We start from the raw sequence: 23916 nt of genomic DNA on the forward strand, positions 1-23916 counted from the left end.
TGACCGCATGAGTTTTCTCCGGCTGCTCCGGTTTCCTCCCACATTCCAATTCAACATTCAGTCTAGAAAGGGGTCCCAACACGAAACGTCACAAATCCATGTTCTCCGAAGATGCAGCCTGCCCCAGAATTTTGTGACTTTCTTCGGTAAACCAGTACCTGCAGTACCACCCCGGGCCGCGGTGTTTGAGCCGCGGGACAGTTGTAACATCGCCCGGGGGGTATCACCTCAGCGCAGAAGTAGAAGAGGAGGGAAGAGACTGGAGACCTAAGACTTTTGCCTCCATCACAGTGAGGAGATGTTGGGTGGACTCACCGTGGTGGATGTTAATATGTGTTTATTGTTGTTTTTTATTGTATTGTATTGTATGTATGACTGCTTCAATTTCGTTCAGACTTCGGTCTGAATGACAATAAAGGCTATCTAATCTAATCTAATCTAATCTACCTGCATTCCGACAATTAAAAACTGCAAGACCTTTGCATTTCATTCCAGAGTAGGACTGCTTTCTGCTCTTGCTTGCTCCTCATTAATCAGAGTCCTTGCAGAGGAGATTTGTTTAATTTGGCATCATGTTCGGCAAGACCATTCAGTGCCAAATGACCTGTTCCTACAGAGTACTGTTCTACGTTCTATGTTCAGGCTTAAAGAATTACGTGTATCATTTTGGTAGGAACTGCGTTTCCAGTGCTTTGCCTCATGTCCCTGATGTTTCGGGTCAAAAGTGGTTAAATGGTAGCTGTCAGCAGAGGTAGCATCCTTACTTCTGAATATGAATCATGGAGCACTTAGTTCATGGTCAACACGTGTGTGACGAAGTGCAATATGTGCTATCTTTCAGTTAGAATATTAAACTTTCAGGAGAAGGTAAAAAACACCTCATGTCTTATTCAATGAAGGAAGGATCCCCTCGAGATATGCATATGTGACATTGAATAGGTTTAATTGTAAAATATGTATAATAACAAAAATGAAGGAAGAATGGACAGGTCAATCATGCTAACAATGGTGTGCAAGTTATTGTAGTCCCTTACGTAAAGGATTCGACCTTCCAGAGCAGTTAGTTAGTCCCAGATCTGTGTCAGACTACATGTGTAAGTAAGTCCATGTTTAGTATTCTACGGAAAAAGTACCAGCAAAAGGGATTAGTATAGCTAGGCATCTCATGATCAACATGCTGGTGTAACTCAGCAGGACAGGCAGCATCTCGGCATAGAAGGAATAGGTGACGTTTCGGGTCGAGACCCTTCAAAGTCACCCATTCCTTCTCTGCAGAGATGCTGCCTGCCCCGCTGAGTTACTCCAGCATTTTGTGTCTATCTTCGGTGTAAACCAGCATCTGCAGTTCCTTCCTACATATCTCATGATCAACTAGGATATTGTGGGCCAAAGGGCCTGTTTCTGTTCTGTATGACTCCATGACTGTCTGCTGTTGCCATTATGAACCACAGACAACATCCAGCAATGTTTCGCCCAATACATACACACCCTGTCACTCATGAAGGCTACATAATCTCCCGGGAGAAGCAAATAATAGATACAAATATTCATTAAGCAAAATAAATTGGAGATTTGTACGTCACACAGCCAGGAAAATATTCAGCTCTCATTTGAAGGATATTAGTAGGTTCTATATGTCAACTATGCTCTGCAAAGTATGACCTGAATTGAAATTGGAACACCTTTGGCCTGATGTGTCTCCTGATTCACATGGTAATATACTAGCAAGTAAATTGATGCAATATGTGGGACTGTTATTTGATGGCAACAGGTTGAGGATCAAAATCCCATTGAGCTTGCAGTGACAGTCATCACCAATTTAATCTTTCAGTGAGGACGTCAGTAGACATCAACTGAATGGAAAGACCAGACTGTCGATGTTGACCATGACACCTGCTGTCGGAAAAAATCTGCCTTCCACACGGCAACAACAGGTCAGACTCAAATGCGATGGATATAAAGTGATCCTGGTCTAAGTGAAGCATGTGAATGTGTGAGGGGATGGAGAATGGGGTTCGGAGGGAAAGATAGATCAGCCATGATTGAATGGCGGAGTAGACTTGATGGGCCTAATTTTACTCCTATTCCTTATGATTTATGACCTTAATCCAGTTTATGTTATTCTGACTTTATTCATCATTGGAGTTAATGGAGGGGAAGAGAACAGAAACGCATTTTATCCACGAAAGTTTAGATTCTTTGGATAAAAGGGAGATTAAATATATATAAAATAAATTAAAATTAAATAATTGTATATAATGCCATTAAAAACGTAGGAGATTAATAAACTACATACAGGGTCGTCAGAAACTTTGCACCTTATGCAAAGAAATATAAAGATTGAAATTAGTGTAGTTTAGTTTGGAGATGCAACGCAGAAACAGGCCCTGCAGCCACCGAGTCCGCACTGTTCTACACATTAGGGGCAATTTACAATTTTACCAAAGCTAATTAACCTACAAACTGGTGCGTCTTTGAAGTGCGGGAGGAAACCGGAGCACTCGGAGAAAACCCACGTGGTCAAGGGGAGAACGTATCAACTCCGTACAGGCAGCAGCAGTAGTTAGGATCGAACCTGGGTCTCTGACGCTGTGAGGCAGCAACTCTACAGCTGCGCCACAATGCCACCCCAAAGGCTATGTGACTGGGATTCTTATGAGAGGAGATAAACATGAGAGAAAAAGGAAGCAAACTTGAATTGGGTGAAGTAAGGAGAAGCTGAAGTGGTGAATAAAATGAAACAATGCTGGAAGCAAATGGCAATACCTGTAGATCCATATGTGGAAATGTGTCCTTAAGTACAAATTGAAACAGATGTTGCCCGACTGCCTGAGTATTTCCAGCAATTTCTGTTTTTATTTCAGATTTCTAGCATCTGCAGCTGTTTTGAGTTGCAATAATTTCTTGGTAGCAATATATACATCCCTGAAAGTTAACATTAAAACCTGGGATTCCAGCAATTTACCCAGTGACAATGAGGTAATGGTCTTATAGTTCCGAGCCTGAATGGTTCACGATTAAAGGGAAGTTTACATATGATGGCTCTCCAATTAGTGCATTGTCCTTGTTCTTCAATGTAACGGAAGATGTGTATTTGGAAGGTGCTGTTGAAGATGTCCTTGTGAAAACCTACAGTGTATTTTTACAGATGGTGCACAATATAGCTGCAACACGTTGATAGTGGAAAGAGAGAATGCCTATTATCATTTGACAATAGACAATAGAAAATAGACAATAGACTGTTTTTTTACTTCATTCCTACAAATTAAGGGAAATATTTGAATTTCCAGAATGACCAGAGATAGTTATAGAAAAGTTATTCGAGGTGAAAAATAAAATATTCTGAAATAAGCCAGAAAAATGCCAAAAAGAACTGACCTGCAACATCATTTGTCCATGTTCTCCAGGGATGCTGCCTGACTTACTCCGGCATTTTGTGTCTTTCTTTTGTTAACCAGCATTTGCAGTTCCTTATTCCTGCAAATCTTAGGCTGATGCTATATTCTATCCTGGCGGAATGCTGCATGTTTCAATTGGGGACTTTGAAATAACATATTTCTCTGAGCACCTACATGCCCGTTTGAATGAATGCAAGAAGATCCTTTGGAACTGTTGAAGGATGAATAGGAAGTTATGAATGGGGTAACATTTTTCCATCATCAATACCACAAAGGGCCTGTCCCACTTGGGCGGCATTTGCACGTCATTTACGCGACAGTCGCGTGAAAATCGTCTAGCAGTACGACAGTCGCGCGCCAAGTGCCCCTGACGGCCCTGCCCCCTTTGGGAGCCATTTGTGATGTCGTTGTTACCTAGTCCGATCTCCGTGGCAAGGATTTTTCCAGTGAAAATCAAACATACTATGGTGAAAAAATTTCGAAACTACGCGCGCTTTATGCCCGGGTGGTCACGTGATGCGGCGCTCAAATGACGCGCAAATGGCGCGACGACGGCGCATGATTACGGACATTGACGCACGGTGACACATAATAAATTAGCATAGGCAACGTTCGTGCTTCACCGTGCGTAACCATGCATCACCACGTGCTACAGGTACGGCGTTAGTACGTCAGCGTACGCCATCAGTACGTCAGCGTGCGCAAGGGATACGTCACGCAGGTGGCGCGCGAAGATTTTGAGCCTCACAAAATCCTGGGGCGTCGCGTGTTACTGCACGTCACTGCATACTCCTCCACGCGCCTTGTGCGTGTCATGACGTGCCAATCAATTTTTAGCATGTCGAGTAAATGAGGCACAAATGATGCCCAAGTGGGACAGGCCCTTAAATTAATCGTCATTTATCTTGTTTTCTATTTGTACATTTAAACTATGGGACTGGCATCCTTGTGCATCTTGCTCGGATGAGTTGGGCCGAAGGGTCTGTGGTGTGATGGAAAAACTCTGTGACTTTATTTGTGGGATCTTGCTTTACTAATTAGTTGACCTCTTTGCCCACATGATTATGGCATCTACATCTCAAAAGCAGTTAATTGACTGTGAAGTGTTGAGGATGTGAAAGAAAGTGAACAATTATCTAACTTCCTCTTTGCACTTATGCTGCATAATCTTATTGGAGGTTATGTAAGACATTGTGTGTGCAAGACTGTCTAGGACCACACAGTGGCGTAGTGCACTAGGACACCAAAGAATGGTTAGACCAGGCTGCTAGCCTCCGGACAGAGTCTACGGTCTAGAAAGAGGAGGATATTTTGGAGAAATGATTGATACAAAATTTTAAGAGAAAGGGATTGGAAATAGAAGAGGTTAATATATGGAAAGTAATGAATAGGCTTAATTGCAAAATATGTACAATAACAGATTTTGTTACAGTAAACATTCAAAATGATACAGTGTTGAATGATCACTAGAATAGTCACCCACATGCTAACGAGAATAGTTAACTAATGTTCCTGAGATTTAAGAGGAGAGGAGAGTACAATATACATTCAGATACTTCTTTGCCAACCCCTTAAGTAGTAAAGTAAGGAAAATCAATTACGTGATCAATTCAGTTATTCCCTACCCTTATCTACATCTGGCATGCTTACTTTCAAATCAATTTCATCATTTTGCTTATATTGATTAGTATTGTTTATGACCATATGTGTACTGCCCTTATAATCACCTGTCATAGAAACATAGAAACATAGAAAATAGGTGTAGGAGGAAGCCATTCGGCCATTCGAGCCAGCACCGCCGTTCATTGTGATCATGGCTGATCTTCCCCAATCAATAACCCGTGCCTGCCTTCTCCCCATATCCCTTGATTCCACCAGCCCTCAGAGCTCTATCTAACTCTCTCTTAATTCCATTCAGTGATTTGGCCTCCACTTCCCTTTGTGGCAGGGAATTCCACAAATTCACAACTCTCTGGGTGAAAACTTTTTTTCTCACCTCAGTCTTAAATGACCTCCCCTTTATTCTAAGACTGTGGCCCCTGGTTCTGGACTCGCCCAACATTGGGAACATTTTTCCTGCATCTAGCTTGTCCAGTCCTTTTATAATTTAATATGTTTCTATAAGATTCCCCCCTCACCCTTCTAAACTCCAGAACTTTTCTTTTGAGTTTTTTTTATCCACTAATTTTGGCTTTTTGTTCATTCCCAGATTTAATTGATCTACCATAGGCAGTCCAGTACTCGCTGGAGTTTAGATGAGGGGAACCTCACTGAAAAATACCAGATAATGAAAGGCCAAGATAGAGTGGATTTAGAAAGAATGTTTCCAATAATGGAAGATTCTAGAACCAGAGGGCACAGCCTCAGAATTAAAGGACATACCTTCAAAATGGAGATGAGGAGGAATTTCATAAGCGGAAGGGTTGTGAATCTGTGGAATTCATCGCCACAGACGACTGCGGAGGCCAAGACATTGCATATTTTTAAGGCGGAGATCGATAGGTTCTTGATTAGGAAGGGCATCAAAGGTTACTGGCAGCAGACAGGAGAATAGGGGTTGAGAGGGAAAAAATAGATCAGCCGTGACTGAATGGCGGAGTGGGCTAAATGGGCTAATTCTGCTCCTATGTCTTATGGTCTTATGGTATCTGCAGTTGTCAAAACTAATCCCAGCACTCTCATTCAAATCAGATGGGAAGCTATTTGGATTTGTGGATTAGGCTTCTCAGGCTTGTGGTAAGACTTCAATTTACAAAGTATAATTGATAGAGCAAGCTCAGCATATGCCATGTGGAAACAAGGAATTACAGATGGTGGCTTATAAAAAAAGACACAAAGTGCTGGAGTAGCACAGTAGCTCAGGCAACAACTCTGGAGAACAGCTGGAGAACATGAATAGGTGCCATTGCAGGTTGGGACCCTTCTTCTGATTCTGAAGTCTGAAGAAGGGTCCTGACCAGAAAGGTCACCTATCCATGATCTCCAGAGATGCTGCCTAACGTGCAGAGTTACTCCAGCACTTTGTGCCTTTTATGGCATATGCCATTCCCATTACTCAATATATTGAGTAAATCTCAGTGTTCCTCCAGCCGTTTGTTTTTTGCTCAAGATACTGAGAAGATTCAGGAAATTGATAACGGAGTAAAGGAATGATTCTGTTATTAAAATATAAAATGTATGATGTAATGAAGCAAAAACTCTCCTGCGTTCTGCATTTTCACACATTCTGTATTAAAATAGTTCAGAGTGACTGGCTTGTTCATAGGTTTGTGGAAAGTGAGCAAACTTAATTTGTAAACCCTGAAGTAAAATCTGAAGTAAATAAAGGCAGAAAAATGCCAAACACAAAGCAAGTTAAATAATGCCCCTGTCCCACTTAGGAAACCTGAACGGAAACCTCTGGAGACTCTGCGCCCCACCCAAGGTTTCCGTGCGGTTCCCGGAGGTTGCAGGTGGTTGCCGGAGGTTGCAGGTAGTGGAAGCAGGTAGGGAGACTGACAAAAACCTCCGGGAACCGCACGGAAACCTTGAGTGGGGCGCAAAGTCTCCAGAGGTTTCCGTTCAGGTTTCCTAAGTGGGACAGGGGCATAACAGCTGAAAGAAAAAGATACATAGGTTCACATTTCTTATCCCATAATAGCATCTTCCACCTTCATCAAGCATGTCAGGGTTAATTCAGTGATAATTCCCACTCCCTTATCGTCATGCTAATTTACACAACTTGGGAGATACAGTTTAAACAAATGATGACTATTCTAGAGAATGGGATGTATTTAACCACACGCCTTATATATGTTGTCTGCAGGGCACTGGAGTACATTTTACACCCTGTCTGCTTCAGCTCAGCTTAGTTCAGTTCAGCTTTCTAATCAGCAGGAAACAGAGCGATGTTGCAGCAGTTATTACAAAACACCGCTGTTCTTTTTTCCTCCAAGACCAGTCTCAGGGCCAATTGTGTTGAAATTGTTCGAAATGAGGAAGTTATTATTTTTATCCTTCAACTATAAAGGGCAGGTCCAATTTTATACAACTCTTCGCTTTGACCGTAATTGGGATGAAAGTTTAATTTATACTTTCTTTTTGCTTGAAAAGATAGATGTTTCATTTGCAAGACCCTTAAAATTACACTAAGGTAGACACAAAATGCTGGAGTAACTCAGCGGATCAGGCAGCATCTCTGGAGAGAAGGAACGAAAAATTACACTCACCAATGCCTGTTCATGATGTTGGAAGCATGTAGATACGATCATCATCACACAACGACTCCAACATAAATGTATGGAGCAGCATCAACCGCCATCCATGTTTATTTTGACCTCACAAAAGTGTTGAATTTCACCAAATTGAGTGAGGTTTCGCAAATTTGATTACCTTCAGAAATTACATTCAATGTCTTATAATAGAAGGCAGACCATCATCTTAACCACTAATTCTTCACAGATCCAATCTCTGGGCATTCTAGAGTCAAGCAAGACTGTTATTTCCAACACATATTTCAATGGTTTTCACTGTAACGCTGCACCTAACTTCCAATAAACGTTGCAATCAATTGGGACTAGGGTCAAGCCATTATAGGGTTAGGTTCTATAATGGGGTATGGATATTAGCAGTAAAATAATGCATATTAGGTAAATAGTGAGAGATTACAGATTTCTGATCTGCAGAGGAATCTGGTGTTAGTTTAGAAATACAGCATGGAAACAGTCCCTTCGGCCCACTGAGTCCATGCCGACCATTGATCACCTGTTCACATTAGTTCCATGTTATTCCAATTTCTTATCCACTCCATACACACTAAGGGCAATTTACAGAGGCCAATTGACCTGCACATCTTTAGCATGTGGGGGGAAACCGGAGCTCCTGGAGGAAACCCACATGGTCACAGGTAGAATGTGCAAACAACGCACAGACAGTACCTGACGTCGGGATCGAACCCGGGTCTCTGGCGCTGTGTGGCAAAAGCTCCACCAACTGTGCCACTGTGCTGTGCGGTGGTGTCTTAGTGCATGAATCATAAGAGGCTAGTAAATGGTACAGCTTTCCCAAATACAATGTTGTTGTCTTGTTGCGAGCTGAATTCACAACAATAATATTATTAAGTGGTAGAGCAGGTTTGAGTAGCACTGTTCCTAATTTGAACAATTGCATGTTCAGATTTATTTTAATACAAAATGCATTGAAATACAATAGAAAGTTTTTTTTTGATCACTCCATGCATTTGTATTCAAGATATCCTGAGCAGTATAGACATTTATTATCATCTTTGTATATCCTAATTATCTAACCTTGCTGGAACTCTGCGTGAAGAATATTCGACTGAGATCTTTGTAATCTCTTTGCAACATGCAAGGTCCCAGACTGGATTTGGTGGATTGTGTGCAGTTCTGCTCGCCCAAAAACATGAAGGGGATGGAGGGTTTGGATAGGATACAGAAGCGTGCCTGGATTTGAGAGGATTGGCTAAATCTCTAATTTGACAAATTTGGATTGTTTTCTCTGGAGCGTCGGAGGCTGATGGGCAACCTGGTAGAAGTATAGAAAATAATGAGTGGTATTTTTCCCAAGGGTGGAAATGTCAAATACTTGAGGGCATATCATTATGAGAGGGGGAAAGTTTAAAGGAGAATTACGAAGCGCATTTTTTAATACAGAAAGTAGTAGTTGCATGGAACGCCAGGGAAATTGTTGGACGTAGATAAAATAGCAATGTTGTGGAGACATTTCAACAGACACATGAACCGAGGGAGAGAATGGAGATGGACTATGTGTAGGCAGGTGTGCAGTTTAAATTGGCATCAATTTAGGTCTGGAACCAGTGCTATACTGTTCCATGTTCAATGTTCTATGCTCTAATTAAAACTAGCCACTATTGAATTCAATGTCAGAACCATTTTACGATAGGCAAGAACTGGGTGGCACAGCGTGTAGAGTTTCTGCCTTACAGTGCTTGCAGCGACAGAGACCCGGGTTCGATCCCGACTACGTCTGTAAGGAGTTTGTATGTTCTCCCCATGAACCGCGTGGGTTTACTCCGAGATCTTCGGTTTCTTCCCACGCTCCAAAGACGTACAGATTTGTAGGTTAATTGGCTTGGTGTACTGTATGTGTGAATTGGCCCTAGAGTGTGTAGGATAGTGTTAATGTGCGGGGTGATCGCTGGTCGGCACGGACTCGGTGGGCCGAAGGGCCTATTTCTGCATTGTATCTCTAAACTGAACGAAACAAAACTGTTAACGTGATAATGCTGCAAATACTTGGTGTCCCAGTCACCACATTACAACAAAATCACTCTTTTCTCAATGGTGACCTGCACCTTCCTCTGTGCACTTCCTTAGGAGTGGCCATAAGACAACAGCTCATTCATTTTAGTTCAGAGCACAAGACAGCAATCTCATCCATTTCCTTCTTCTGTAACTCTTTATAATCTGTAAACGACGTGTCCACATGCATCTTAGCAAGGCAACGGGGGAGAGAGAGACCGCTTCCCGGAGCTCCCGCAACGCGACTTCTCCAGCCCGTGTCGCGAGGTTGGAACGACCTGGAGCGGGGACGTACATCGCCCGGCACGGCTTCATGGCCGTGGGACATTCCAGCGCCCGCCGAGGGCTCCAGCTTCGAGACTTTTAGACCGGGAGCGGGGCCGTAAATCGCCCGGCACGGCCTAAAATGGCCGTGGGACTTATCATCGCCCGCCTGGGGCTTGGACATCGGGAGAGACATGGAGAACAGGGGAGAGAAAAGACTTTGCCTTCCATCACAGTGGGTCCACTGTGATGGATGTTTGTGTGAATTAAATTGTGTGTACGTCTAGGAATTGTCTTTGTTTGTATGGCTGTGGAAATAGAATTTTGTTTGAGCCTCACCGAGGCTCAAACGACAATAAATTGTATTGTATTGTATTGTATTGTAGTAAAAAAACACAGTGAGAGGAATGAGCAAAGCCTTACTCTGTTATTTAGAATAACACCAGTTAGCGACGTTTATTACAGGAAACATCAATCCTCGGTGGTATTACTTTACCCAGAAATGCTTAGCAAGAAGAGATTTTAAGGCCATCTCGGCAGCTTAAGGAACTGTTTAGAGACTGCTCTGGCTGCACAAATTAACAGTAAATAATAAAACATTAGAGAAATAAAATAGATGGAAAAGTGACAAATGATAGGAAAGAATTCATTCCATTAGTTAAATTAATTCCGACCTATTGATTTGAAATATTCTCTGGGGATGAGTTAATCATTTGATCATAGTTCACTTGCAGGATATAACCAATATGTAAAAAAAAATCATTTAGATTGCTAAGATTTCATTGAATATAGTTAAACATGGATAGGCAGGGAATGGAGAGATATGGAATCATAGTCATGGAGGCACTATGGAAACAGGCCCTTCAGCCCAACTTGCACACACCGGCCAACATTTTCCATCTGCACTAGTCCCACCTGCCTGTGTTTGGCCCGTATCCCTCTAAACCTATCCTATTCATGTACCTGCCTAATTGTTTCTTAAATGTTGGGACAGTCCCTGCCTCAACTACCTCCTCTGGCAGACTGTTCCATACGCCCACCACCCTTTGTGTGAAAATGTTACGCTTCAGATTCCTATTAAATCTTTTCCCCTTCACTTTAAACCTATATCCTATGGACCTCGATTCACCTACTCTGGGCAAGAAACTCTGTGCATCTACCTAATCTATTCCTCTCATGATTGTATACACCTCGATAAGATGACCCCTCATCCTTCTGCGCTCCAAGGAATAGAGTCCCAGCCTGCTCAACCTCTCCCGATAGCTCAGACCCTCTAGTCCTGGCAACATCCTCGTAAATCTTCTCTGTTTCCTTTCCCATCTTGACAACATCCTTCCTATAACACAGTGCCCAGAACTAAACACAATACTCTAAATGCGGCCACATCAACATCTTATACAACTGCAACATGACCACCCAACTTCTATACTCAACCTCCCAACTTCTATACTCAATGTTGGTGTTTGCTACATTATATTGGCTTGGTAAGGAGCCAATATATTTATCCTCTTCTTGTCACATATTGGTATACATAGTTTGTTGAATACCAGTTATCTTTTTCTCCCATTAATAACAATGACAACTTATGTAAGAAAGCGAAGATCTTCAACATCAGATTCATACAAACATGAATCACCTTCTTCAGGAGAGAAAGGGGGGAAATGTAGTGGTGTGGGGGAAGGAATGGAGAAAATAATAATAATATCATTCACTCCATTCAAGTTAAGGTCAGGTTTTTAAGCTCATGTTTTAGTGTGACATCTGTATCCTGTGGTAAAAGTCCGTCAGCATCATTTAACACCTGCCTTGAAGACCAGCTTTAGAAATACAGTGAAGAAAAAAAAAAGAAATCATCAACGATAGATCAAGAAAAACAACATTGTTTTCTGGTCTCTCTTATCTCTGAACTCCAAAATATCCTGCTTCTTCGAGCTAAGCCAGCCAGGACCAATAGAAACCTCTTCCTGCTACAGCCTGACTTCATTTCCCAGACTTAGCACAATCTCGCCGCCTCTTAAAAAAAAACTTCAACCACTCTGACTGGGCATAAGCGACTTTAACAATATATAGATTGGAAAAAAAAGAACGTACTTTTGTGCGAAAATGGCCACCTCAATAAAGGTAAGAATTGCTCGAATTCTGTTTTAAAACGCTGTGCTGCAAATCATTGCTCTTCACCAAATGCGTCGAACGGTGGAAAAAGCAACACCCTCTTTTTCACAATGGAAGGCGATGAGCAGATTTCCTTTGTGCTGCCTGTAAAATTTCCTCTTTCCTACTCGGTCGGTCTGGCTTGCCTGAAAATCTTTCTGAGGAAAAGATAGAGATTCTAATGTATGCCCTGGACAGAAGAGAGATGCGTAGGCGTTGTTTTCTTCCCTCTTGAGTTTTTCCGCTATCTCGGTGGCAGTTTTGCGAGTTTGCTTGAGTGATCAATTGATAGAAAGAGAGTAAGGTAAGCCACTGCCCAGGGAAGTTTGAGTGTGAAGGTTGACTCCCTTCACAGAGTTAGCGGGTAATTTCATTGCACTTGCCAGATATTCTAGATTGTAAGTAATATTTAAGTTGGAGTCAACTGGAGCCGGATTGTTGAGAGCATCGTAAACTATCTCAAGTACGTGTTTTGCTTCAACTTTTTTTGCAAACTTACCTGTTTTGATGAAAGTTGTTGAGAAATTTCAACGGACAATCCAGGATATTGTCGCAATTAATTTAACTTTTGCGATTTTTAAATGTGAATCGCCATGCTGGGTTGTTAAAAGCTCATTCAGCTTATTCTTGCAAATTTTAAAAATAGCTATTTTAGTTCCAAGGTATTTTTCCGCTCACTAAAAAATAAAAAGCACCATCTAAGAAGCAGAAGATGTTTTCATTAATGTCAGGATTGTGCAAAAGTGTGTGGAATCGGAATTTATCTTAAATCTCCATTTGATTCAACATTTGATTCGGATTTGTTTACGTATATGTCCTGAATACTAAATTCCTAATGAGTGAGACTGCTGATCAACGAATGTTGCTGAGATAGGTTTTTACGAAGCACCACTTTCAGTTTGAATGCTATATTTTGAAGTTATTTTGAACCTAGTGAGAAAATTGTGAACAGCCCAGCAGTCCATTGGGTGTGGTGGAGTGTGTGTGCTTGGCTGGTTCTTGTTTGTCAATGGAGAACAGGTCCACTCTTGGGTTTTGATATCGCTACAAGTCTTGTTTCCATTTACATTCTTAAACCAACTCCTTAAAAAGCCTAACTAAGACGCATATCAAGTATCTTCTTTCGTTCCCAACTGTGCCCACAGGCGGGAGACCTTTGGAGCTTCTAAGAAACCTTTCCGTGTCGAAATTGAGGAGTGGTAAGCCATTTGTAAGAGCTCTGGTCGATGAGAAACTGCAGGATTGTCCCAGTTAAAGTTGGAATAAAACTTTACTTTGATGCCTTTCGGTGTTTTTCTACGCTGACGCACTTGAGCGTCCGACCCACAAGCAAGACTGATTCCGGGCCATCTTGAAGATGCCAACTTGAAAACGGACGATAAATTGTAAACACGCAACTCACTCGGACTCTGTTGTCTCCACAGATTAAATACAGCGGGCTTGGCATAGATCTGTGTCATATTTCACTGAAGTCTATGTTATTCCAGGTTGAGCAGCAGCGCTTCAACAGAGTGAGCAAGAGATCATTCTTGGGGCAGACAGATGCCAACTCTGCTAGCGTAGAATGTTCCAGCACACACACACACACAGGCAGTTTTTCTGCGTAGCCTGTGTGTGGGATGAATGCTTGGTGGCCCAGGTTTCAGCTTCACGCTCATGCTCGTGGAGAGAGCTTGCCATTCAGGACATTCTGGCAACCACAGCTGGGGCTGCAATTTAAGTAACAGAGCAGCCGAAGCATACAGAGCAAAACTCAACTGAGTGCTTCAATGCACAGCGAATGTGCAGGATCATAATCCTTCTGGTTTCACTTTGACGAGTTTGACTGACCAAACTCTTTGTATTATAGTGGTTTTGCATTTCTTCACTAATCTCCCCCCCCCACCCCCCACCCCCCCCCCCCCCCCCCCCCCCCCACCCCACACCAGCTTTCTTTTCCTTGCCAGAAAAAATGTTTTTGAATAAGAAATTGCTACTGACTACATTATGGTGTGATCATTCAGTGGGTACTGGGGCGTGGCTGTAGATTTGCTGCCTTACCGCACCAGAGATTCGGGTTCGATCCTGACTACGGGTGCTGTCTGTACAGAGTTTTTAGGTTCTCCCCGTGACCGCGTGGGTTTCCTCCAGGGGGCTCCGGTTTCCAAAGACCTGCAGGTTTGTAGGTTAATTGGCTTCTGTAAATTGTCACAAGATTGTTAGGGTAGAACTGGCATACGGGATGGTTGTTGGTTGGTGTGGACTCCGTGGGCTGACTGGCCTATTTTCATGCTGTATCTCTAAACTAATCTAAACTAAACTAAACTAAATAGGTTAATTGGCTTCGGCAAAATTGTAAAGTTGTTCCTAGTGCGTAGGATAGTGTTAGTGGACTCGGTGTACCGAAGGTGCTGTTTCCGCACTGTATCTCTAAACTAAACTAAACTATAAACAAAACTAAATTTCTGTGAAATGTAAACTCTCTGCTATAAAGATGGAAGCACTTACTTTGATATTCAGAACTGTAGCTTTGGGGTGAAGGCGACTTGTCCCACATTTCACCCGCTTGCTGAGAAATTCAGACCGAGGTGACCAGTCCATCAGCTCTTTCTGGGATTTTCCCTCCTCTGCCTGTAAATGAAACCTCAGTAAACCACCTGTCCCAGGTGAGAATCTTCAACTTGCTTTACGCGGGACATTGACTGTTTTTTTTAACAGCGCCAGGAATTATGCAGAAAAAATGAATACTTTACTTTTAACTGCACATGTATAACGCTATGTTATGGCTTCAAAATGCCCTGAGGGGCGATTCTTAAACCTCAGCAGGATTTTATTATTGAAGACTAAGTGGCACCAGTAATAATTAAAATGATGAATAGTCTTTGTGCACATTCTGTGCTGTGGAGTTGAATCTGAACTATGGTTATATATGTCTAAGGTTATGGCCCTCCTAGGAGTTCAACAATTAGGCTATTCTGCCCTGATAACTTCAACATTGGCAGAATAAATATTTTAATAACTCAGTGACTCTACTATAATGCTCGACTGACTGCCTCTCAACTGATTCCCTGAAACGTATTTATCCAAAATTCTCTCCTCTCTGATCTAGCTTGTGATGTCCCTTCTGCATTTACTGAGCAACTTTAATTATTAGTAGGAAGGAACTGCAGATGCTGGTTACCCATTCTTTCTATCCAGAGAGGAAGAAGGGTCTCAACCCGAAACGTCACCCATTCCTTCTACCCAGAGATGCTGCCTGTTCCGCTGAGTTACTCCAGCATTTTGTGTCTGACTTTAATTATTAGTCAGCACTGTATTAAATCTAACCTTCTGATTTTAGCTTTCAATTCCCTCCACTGCATTGCCCCTCTGTCTTTGGATACTTACTTCCACTTCCATGTCCCATCCGCCTGCAACATCCTCAATTCACATCAGCTTTGAGGGACATCATATCCAGATTCCTAGAGCATAAATTCCGGAATTTCTTTCCTAAATCTCCGTTTCTCCACCTCTCTTTTTTATTGCATTCTGTAAATCTAAGCTTGTCATCGTTTGCCCTCGTCTCTTGATGGGTCATCTTTACTGATCGTGTTTTTGTAAAGAGCTATGAGATATTTATCGATTAATTCATGTGAAATGAATTGCCACAGAAGGCAGTGGAGGCCAAGACAATGGATATATTTTCAGGCAGAGATAGATTGATTCTTGATTAGTACGGGTATCAGGGGCTATGGGGAGAACGCAGGAGAACAGGGTTGTGAGGGAAGGAAAGATCAGTCATGATTGAATGGCGGAGTAGACTCGATGGGCCGAATGGCCTACTTCAGCTCCTATGATTTATGAACATTAACTTTTGAGTCTTTCCCTCAGGGTAGGAGAATCAAGAACTAGAGGGTATAGGTTTAATATGAGAGGGATAAGATTTAATAGGAACCTGAGGGGCTGCCTTTCAGCGCCAGAGGCCCCGGTTCAATCGCATTATTAAGATACAAGGTACCCCTAATCTAATTGAAAGATGGGACAGCCTTGAAGGCTGGATTGGCCTTTTCTTACGTGTTTGGCCACAGGTCTTTAGAAAAGTAAGTTAAACGTAGAACTCCATCAACTGATTATAGGAAAAATCAAAAGACAACCATGACTTGTAGTTGCGGGTAATGGTAGTGAAAATAATATTTATGAGTACATATATTGCTTCATTCTAGCTGTAACTTCCATTGAAGGATATCAGTTTCTACTGTGGTTTGTTGTGTCTTTTATACAAAATACAAAGCCGGAGAAAAATACTGTTGGTGAAAACCAGAGTAAGTGAACTGCTGCCATTTTGCCCCGTGAGGCTTTAAAAGTTTTTTTTGTAGGTATTAGTGAATCTGAATAGAAAACGTCTGCGTCTTAACTTATTTAGTCGCTATAAAGTAGTCAAGTCAATTTATACATGGAATAGCACCTCGGGCAGAAAGAGTAAAATGTATTCCTTTTAATGTTATGCATCTGATCAGCTATAAAGCACTCACTGTGTAATGGACAACGAGCAAGGGAATAAACCTCTGTGAATATCATGTTATATGTTCATGCAGAATATATACAGACACTCTCTGTGTATACACAGACACTCTCTAGGGTAAAGGCTGTGTGTAATGTATCACTTCTCTATTTTTTTTTTTTTGAACGTGAATTTCAGCTTGTAATCACACATGTGTGACTATATATAAATCCCTGATTAGGTTTGAGTATGCAACTTATTTCCAGATGTACATTATCTTACATAAAACAACCAAAATTGCTGCAAGGTAAAAATCTGTAGCTCCCTCCTGGGTGCTCATGTTTTTCAAGTCAGTCTGCATGAATATTGTGTTCAAGAAGGAACTGCAGATGCTGGAAAATCGAAGGTACACAAAAATGCTGGAGAAGCTCAGCGGGTGCAGCAGCATCTATGGAGCGAAGGAAATATGCAACGTTTCAGGCCGAAACCCTTCTTCAGTCTGAAGAAGGGTTTTGGCCCGAAACGTTGCCCATTTCCTTCGCTCCATAGATGCTGCTGCACCCGCTGAGTTTCTCCAGCACTTTTGTGTACCTTTGCATGAATATTGTGTTTGTGTGATTTCAGATTTTAAAATATTCCAGTGATATTGAAATAGACAATTAAAAAAACTGTCCTCAGCTAAATCAAACAACCTCCTTCACCTCACTGCCTGAAATCCTTGGACATCTTTTATCTTCATCTACAGCAGAAATCTTCCTAATCAGACCTGTAGTTTGACTTGGTCCTATGCAAAGTACAGCTTTACCTCACTTTTTTTTTTTTTAATTATGAAACTACTTTTATTCAAAAAATAAACATAAACATAGAGTATTAACACAATCAAAGACTGCCTATGCTGACAGTTTACAAACAAATGATCGTCAAATTAATAACATCAACGTCAACTGGACCCACGAATGGCCGTTGAAGGTCGAGTGTTCCATTTATCAACAAAACACTCGACCTTCAACGGCGACCAGTATTCATGGAAAGCCTCCAAAGTCCCCATGGACACCACGTGTTCCCTCTTAACACTTAAACAAAATTATCAAATTAAAATATTAATATTCTTACCGATAATATATTCAACCTCCTGTGGTGACCAGCGTGCACAGAAGACCTCCACAGTCCCCATGGACACCGCGTGTTCCTTTTCTAGGGACACGCGAGCTCGGACGTAACCCCGGAAAAGGGGCAGGCAGGCGACCGGTGTGCGGCCATCGACTGCCCGCTGCCTGGACCCGCGAATGGCCATCTTGGCCAGGCCCAGGAGCAGACCGACAGGGAGACCCACTCCTCCCTCCCATCCTTCCCCCCTCTGCACCGGATGCCCATAAATTAATAATGTTGGACTAAAATGTAGCCAAAACTTGAGGAGCAGCCCTTTCAGATATTCGAACAGTGGCTGCAACCTCTCACACTCTATGTACACATGGAACACGGTCTCTACCTCACCGCAGAAATGACAAGCAGGGGAGGAGTCCGTGAACCGGCTCAAATACCTATTACAGGCCACGGCTTTGTGCAACACTCTCCACCCCAGGTCCCCGATGTAAAGGGGGAGGACTCCCTTGTAGAGAGACCTCCACTGGGGACCGCTCCCCTCGTCAGGTGGTAACACGGACCGCCAGGGTGTGTCTGGACGAAAGACGAGGGCGAGGAAGTGGAGAGTGTGCAGGAGCAGCCTGTACAGTACGCGCCTCTCCGCGTCACAGAACGGTACGCTGGGCATCTCGGAAAGGCGGCTCATGTTGCATGGGGCCGACTCTCGGGGAGGGACCCGGGCCTTGGGCCCTATGAACAATTCCGACTGAACGGGGGCAAGCTCGTCCGGAATCGTTCCATGCACACGTCTCTCCTCAACACCCACCATCACAGCCACGACACCCCCCTCCCCCTGAGTAGGGCCCTGGCTGAAGGTGACCAAATTCCTGGCCTTCAAAAGGTCACGGTAAAAGCCAGGCAACTCCCGCCTAGCGCGTCGACTCATGCCCGCTAATGGGAGCCGTGAGCCCTCCTGAAGGCAGCGCCCCTGGCGTAAAAAATACGTCGCCAACACGTGCCATTTAGGAGGGTAGTCCGAGTAGACGTACCTCCGCAGGGTCCTGAGTCGGAGAGCCGCCACCTGGGTGCGAATACAGACCAGCTCCTGACCACCCTCCTCCAATGGGAGACTCAGAACCCCAGCAGAGACCCAGTGGTTCCTCTCGCCCCAGAAGAAGTTGACCAATCTCCTCTGTAACATGGTTATAAAATAAGAGGACGGGACCATAGTGGCCATCCGGTACCACAGCAGAGAGGCCACCATCTGGTTAATAACTACAGCCCTGCCCCGGTAAGAGAGCACACCAAGTAGGCCGGACCAACGTCCCAACCGGGCAATCACCTTCGCCTCCAGCTCCTGCCAGTTCGCCGGCCACCCCCTCTCATCGGGACTCAGGTAGACCCCCAGATAGAGGAGGTGCGTGGTATTCCACGCAAAACCTGCCATCTCCTCCGGCAGGGAGTCCACCTGCCACCTACCCACCAAGAGACCAGAACACTTCCCCCAGTTGATCTTGGCGGAGGAAGCAGCCGAGAAAACCTGCTGGCACTCACGCATCCTCCGCAGGTCAACAGGGTCGGTGAACATCAGAATTACATCGTCGGCGTAGGCCGAGAGGACCACCTCCATCCCCGGCCCCGGTAAAGCCAGGCCTGTCAACCGTCTCCGGAGAAGGCACAGGAAAGGCTCAACACAGATGGAGTACAGCTGGCCGGACATGGGACATCCCTGACGAACACCCCTCTCAAAGGGAAAGGGGGCCAACAAAGAGCCGTTGACCTTAACAAGGCATTCAACAGCAGTATATAAAAGTCGAACCCAGGCCACAAATTGTGGTCCAAATCCGAACGCCTGCAGAGTCCCCAGAAGGTAATCATGCTCCACCCTGTCGAACGCCTTCTCCTGGTCGAGGGAGAGAAAGGCGACCGACAGACCAGCTCCCTGGGTCAGATAGATCAGGTCCCGGACTAGATGAACATTGTCCTGGATGGACCGGCCCGGGACTGTGTACGACTGGTCAGGGTGGATCACCTGGGACAACACGGGACCCAGGCGATTCGCTAATGCCCGGGCAAAAACTTTATAGTCCGTGCTGAGGAGAGAGACCGGGCGCCAGTTCTTCAAAAGGCGGAGATCGCCCTTCTTGGGCAGTAGGACAACAACTGCCCTGCGCCACGAGAAGGGCATCTCCCCAGTCGTCAGGCTCTCCCCCAGGACCTTCATATAGTCACCCCCCAGGACATCCCAGAAGGCTCTAAGGTACTCCACAGTCAGCCCATTCAGCCCTGGAGACTTGCCCCCCTTGAGCTGGTGCAGGGCACCAGTCATCTCCTCCAGAGTTAGGGGATCATCCAGGTGTTCAGCCACATCATTGCACACAGCAGGTAAGCCCTCCCACAGGACCTCTTGTGCCTCCCCACTCGATGTGCCTGCCGAGAACAGAGTCTTGTAGAAAGACCCAACTGAGGCACCAATGCTCTCTGGATCTGTGACAGAGGAGCCATCATCCGCAAGCAACTCAACAAGCTGCCTGCGGGCTCCTCGCCCCTTCTCCAGAGAAAAGAAAAAGGGGGAGGCGCGGTCCAGATCGTGTAACATCTGGACTCGCGACCTCACATACGCACCCTGGGCTCTCCTAAGCTGCAAGTCCCTCAGTGCTCCCTTCTTCTCCTGGTATTCCTCCCACTCACATGAAGCCCCACCAGTCTGATCCAGACGTGCCCCCGAGTCGAGCAACTCTCTCTCAAGCCGTCCGATCTCAGAGTTTCGCCTCTTAGTCGACCCCCTCGTGTAGTCCTGGCAAAACAGACGGACGTAGGCCTTCCCCACGTCCCACCACTGCCTTAGGGAAAGGAAACGCCCCTGCCTCTCTCTCCACCTCGCCCAGAACTGCCTGAATGAATCCTGGAATCGGCGATCCTCCAACAGCTGGCTATTAAAATGCCAGTACGCGGACCCAGCCCGTGTGCGCATCGGGATAAAATCCACTCGCACCAGGCAATGGTCCGAGCATGGTGCCGGCTGCATGGAGGCCGCCGAAACACAGGAGACATAGGCCTTGGACACGTATAGATGATCAATACGGGAACCACCACCCTCAAACCTGTACGAGAAGGCGTTAGAGTCGGGGTGGAAATTCCGCCAAGCATCTACCAGCTCAAAAGAGTCCACCATCTCCCTTAGAGTCTTTACTGCACCCGGGTCACGCTGAGCGCCAGAGCGATCTCTTGCCTCGAGGGCACAATTAAAATCTCCCCCAAGGAAAACACACTCCCCACGGTCGATAGTATTCAACAACGTGGTCACTTCCCTTGTTACGCCGATCTTGGGGGCGTACACATTAATGAAGTGTAATGGCACGCCATCCAAGCGCACGGCCAGATACAGTAAACGGCCTGGTACAATGCTCTGCACTTTGAGGATCTCTGGCTGGAAAGACGGGGCCAACAGGAAGGCCACTCCACTCGAATTGGAGCTGAGATGACTCATGTAGACCTCCCCCTCCCACTCCAGGAGCCAGGTGGGTTCATCACTAGCCACAGTGTGTGTTTCCTGCAGGAAGCTCACCGCATACCTCCCGTCCCTGAGCACTGAGAGATGGTGAAACCTACGGAGAGACCCCCTGCCCCCATTGATATTCAGGCTGGCTATAGTGAGCTTCATTTTGAGAGTACACTAGATCTTTTACCCGCCCCCGGTGAAGGATTGGAGCCGCCCCTAACCTTCTGCCCTCTCTTTAGGGTCTGAAAAAGCTCTTGGAACTGGCGCCTCTCATTTCTTATTAGCCCCGCCTCATTCCCCTTCTTCTGAAGGATGGCATGAATGGACTGCATGGGCGCCCTCAGATCCGACCAGCGGTCGACAGCCAAATCCAGCTTGTTCCTACTCCCTCTAGTGTCCTTTAAGAACTTCCGAAGTTCCCAGACTTCGACAAGTCGAGACACGGGGCCGCGGGTGGAGCAGTCAGATAACTCACTGTCGATGGACTCCGCGTACCCCACTTCCTCGCACTCAATGTCCGAGCCCGAAGTTGGAAGATTATTACTCTCAGCCGCCTCACCCACCCCTCCCTGTGAGGTGAGCATTTCAGCCACATCACACAGTCCCTCCTCTGTCATCATCCCACTTCCAGGATCAGTGACCGGGGCAGGTACCATTGCTTCTGACTGCGGCAAGCTAACTGACAATTGGCCATTCTCCTGCACGCTCCCACCGCCCTCTGTAACCGGATTGGGAACAGTGAAGTCGGACCAAGTCTCCGGGCCTTGCTGTAAGCGGGCCTGCCTGGAGTCCGACCGAAGGACACGATCTGAAACGATCTTACCCTCCTCCTCATCCAAGGTACCCGCCCCTGCACCATCACCCAGAGAGTCCCCGTCCCCCTTCAACAGGTGAATCACCTCACTGTGGCCCTCAGGGGCCGATGTTACTGGAGTCCCCCTTACTATAGCTTTACCTCACTGGGAGTAGCTATACTGTTCTACGAAATTGAAAACTGTAATTTAGCTTAGTTTAGTTTAGATTAGTCTAGTTTAGTTTAGTTTAGTTTAGAATACACTGTAGTCTTTCAGCCTATTGAGTCCGCACGACCAGTGATCCCCACACAGTAACACTATCCTGCACAAACTAGGGAAAAGTTACAATTTTAACACGTCAATTAGTCTACAACCCTGTAGGCTTTGTAGACTAAGTCTGGGAGGATACAGCAGATCCTGGAGAAAAACTACGCAGGTCATGGGGAGAACGTACAAACTCCGCACAGACAGCACCTGAAGTCAGGAGTGAACCCGAATCTCAGGCGCTGCAAGGCAGGAACTCTACCGCTGTGCCACCCTGACGCCGAACAAATAGAATTAGTGACTAAAATGCCCCTGTCCCACTTAGGAAACCTGAACGGAAACCTCTGGAGACTTTGTGCCCCACCCAAGGTTTCTATTTTTTCCCTCAAATGGTCCACAGGTCAATCACTCCTCTCTCAGCAATAGGTGGTACGGAAGATTGGGATGCCAGTGCATGAAAAGAGATTCTGTGGTAGAGGATGAGGTGTAGATGAGCCTCATAATCTCACCACGCTCATCTTGTTGTTGGTATGTGTGGTTTGCTGTCTCCACTTGCCTCCCTGTACCTAGGGGCATATAGTAATATGGTGTTATGGAGTTTGTACATGTTTCAGCTTTAGCAGCTGGTGGTGACATTATGTCACAGAATGTGTACCATTTTGATAGTCTACAATGTGCACTTTTGGTTGCCCAGAATGAAAAAACAAGTATACAGACAGGAATAAAATGAACCCTGGATAGACCAAGGCAAATTCCTTGTATGTGAATACTTGGCCAATAAACTTATTCATTCATTCATTATTCATTCAAAATGCTGGAGTAACTCAGCGGGTCAGGCAGCATCTCTGGAGAAAAGGAATAGGTCGAGTCTGAAGAAGGGTCTCGACCCGAAAAGTCACCTTTTCCTTTTCTCCAGAGATGCCGTCTGACCCGCTGAGCTACTCCAGCATTTTGTGTCTATCTCCAGTGTAAACAAGCATCTGCGGTCCCTCCCTGCGTAAAATGAACCCTAACTGACTGGGGAAGAAACTGGCTCAAAAATTACTTTGTCTGAAATGTAATTTATTCTCGTTTCCTCCACATACTCATTTTGGGATTAAATGTCAACAAATGTGAGTGTTTTAAGTAAGCAGAGCCAGACAAAGACCGTGTTTGCTTTAGAACATCCTCTTTGCTCAAGGCAGGAAGGGTGCTGGGGTCCTGAGCCAATGCTCAGGCACAAAGTCCGTGGTTTCACATTTGCAAAAGCTGCAGGGACCTGCAGATCCCGAGCAGTCTGATTCATGCAGCAGCTGTGAATCCGCATGAACCAGCGCATTTCCAAGCTGCATGCGTCCGTGCAAAGGCATGCACTGATGCTTAGTTCAACGGTCAATGTTCAACGGTTCTTCATTAGCACCTACACAGACATACAGTAGTTCCTCCTTTGTCTGTTCACAGGCTGTGCTCAAACTCAGTGTACGCTATCCTTGATCGGACTTTGCTGGCTTTACCTTGCACTAAACATTATTCCCTTATCATGTAACTCTACACTAAATGGCTGGATTGTAATCATGTATTGCCTTTCTGCTGACTAGTTAGCACGCAACAAAAGCTTTCCACTGTACCTCGTTACACGTGACAATAAACTGAACTGAACTGAATCGCTGACCGAGACCATGAATGTTAAGAAAGCCGTGCATTTCTTTTGTATAAAAAAATGTTTTTTTACGAATGCAGTTTTTATTTTTGAAATTTAAAA

General features: G+C 44.8%; 1 protein-coding gene across 12 annotated transcripts in view; it reads left to right on the forward strand.

Moving 5' to 3' along the window:
- erg (ETS transcription factor ERG) overlaps window positions 1-23916 on the forward strand; it is a 218023-nt gene that overhangs the window by 84420 nt on the left and 109687 nt on the right. For 8 of the 12 annotated variants that reach the window (XM_033032474.1, XM_033032473.1, XM_033032475.1 and 5 more), the window contains exon 2: window positions 1832-1934. The exons of 2 other annotated variants lie outside the window; for them this stretch is intronic. In XM_033032474.1, coding sequence (XP_032888365.1) covers window positions 1878-1934 — 57 coding nt within the window. In that variant the 5' untranslated portion in view covers window positions 1832-1877. Of the gene's footprint in view, window positions 1-1831; window positions 1935-11819; window positions 12044-12174; window positions 12378-23916 lie in introns of those variants that run through there. 2 more of the 12 variants (XM_033032477.1, XM_033032482.1) reach the window with 2 other exon arrangements.

This window comes from Amblyraja radiata, chromosome 14 (assembly GCF_010909765.2).
Source record: "Amblyraja radiata isolate CabotCenter1 chromosome 14, sAmbRad1.1.pri, whole genome shotgun sequence".
In the NCBI taxonomy this organism is placed as follows: Eukaryota; Metazoa; Chordata; class Chondrichthyes; order Rajiformes; family Rajidae; genus Amblyraja; species Amblyraja radiata.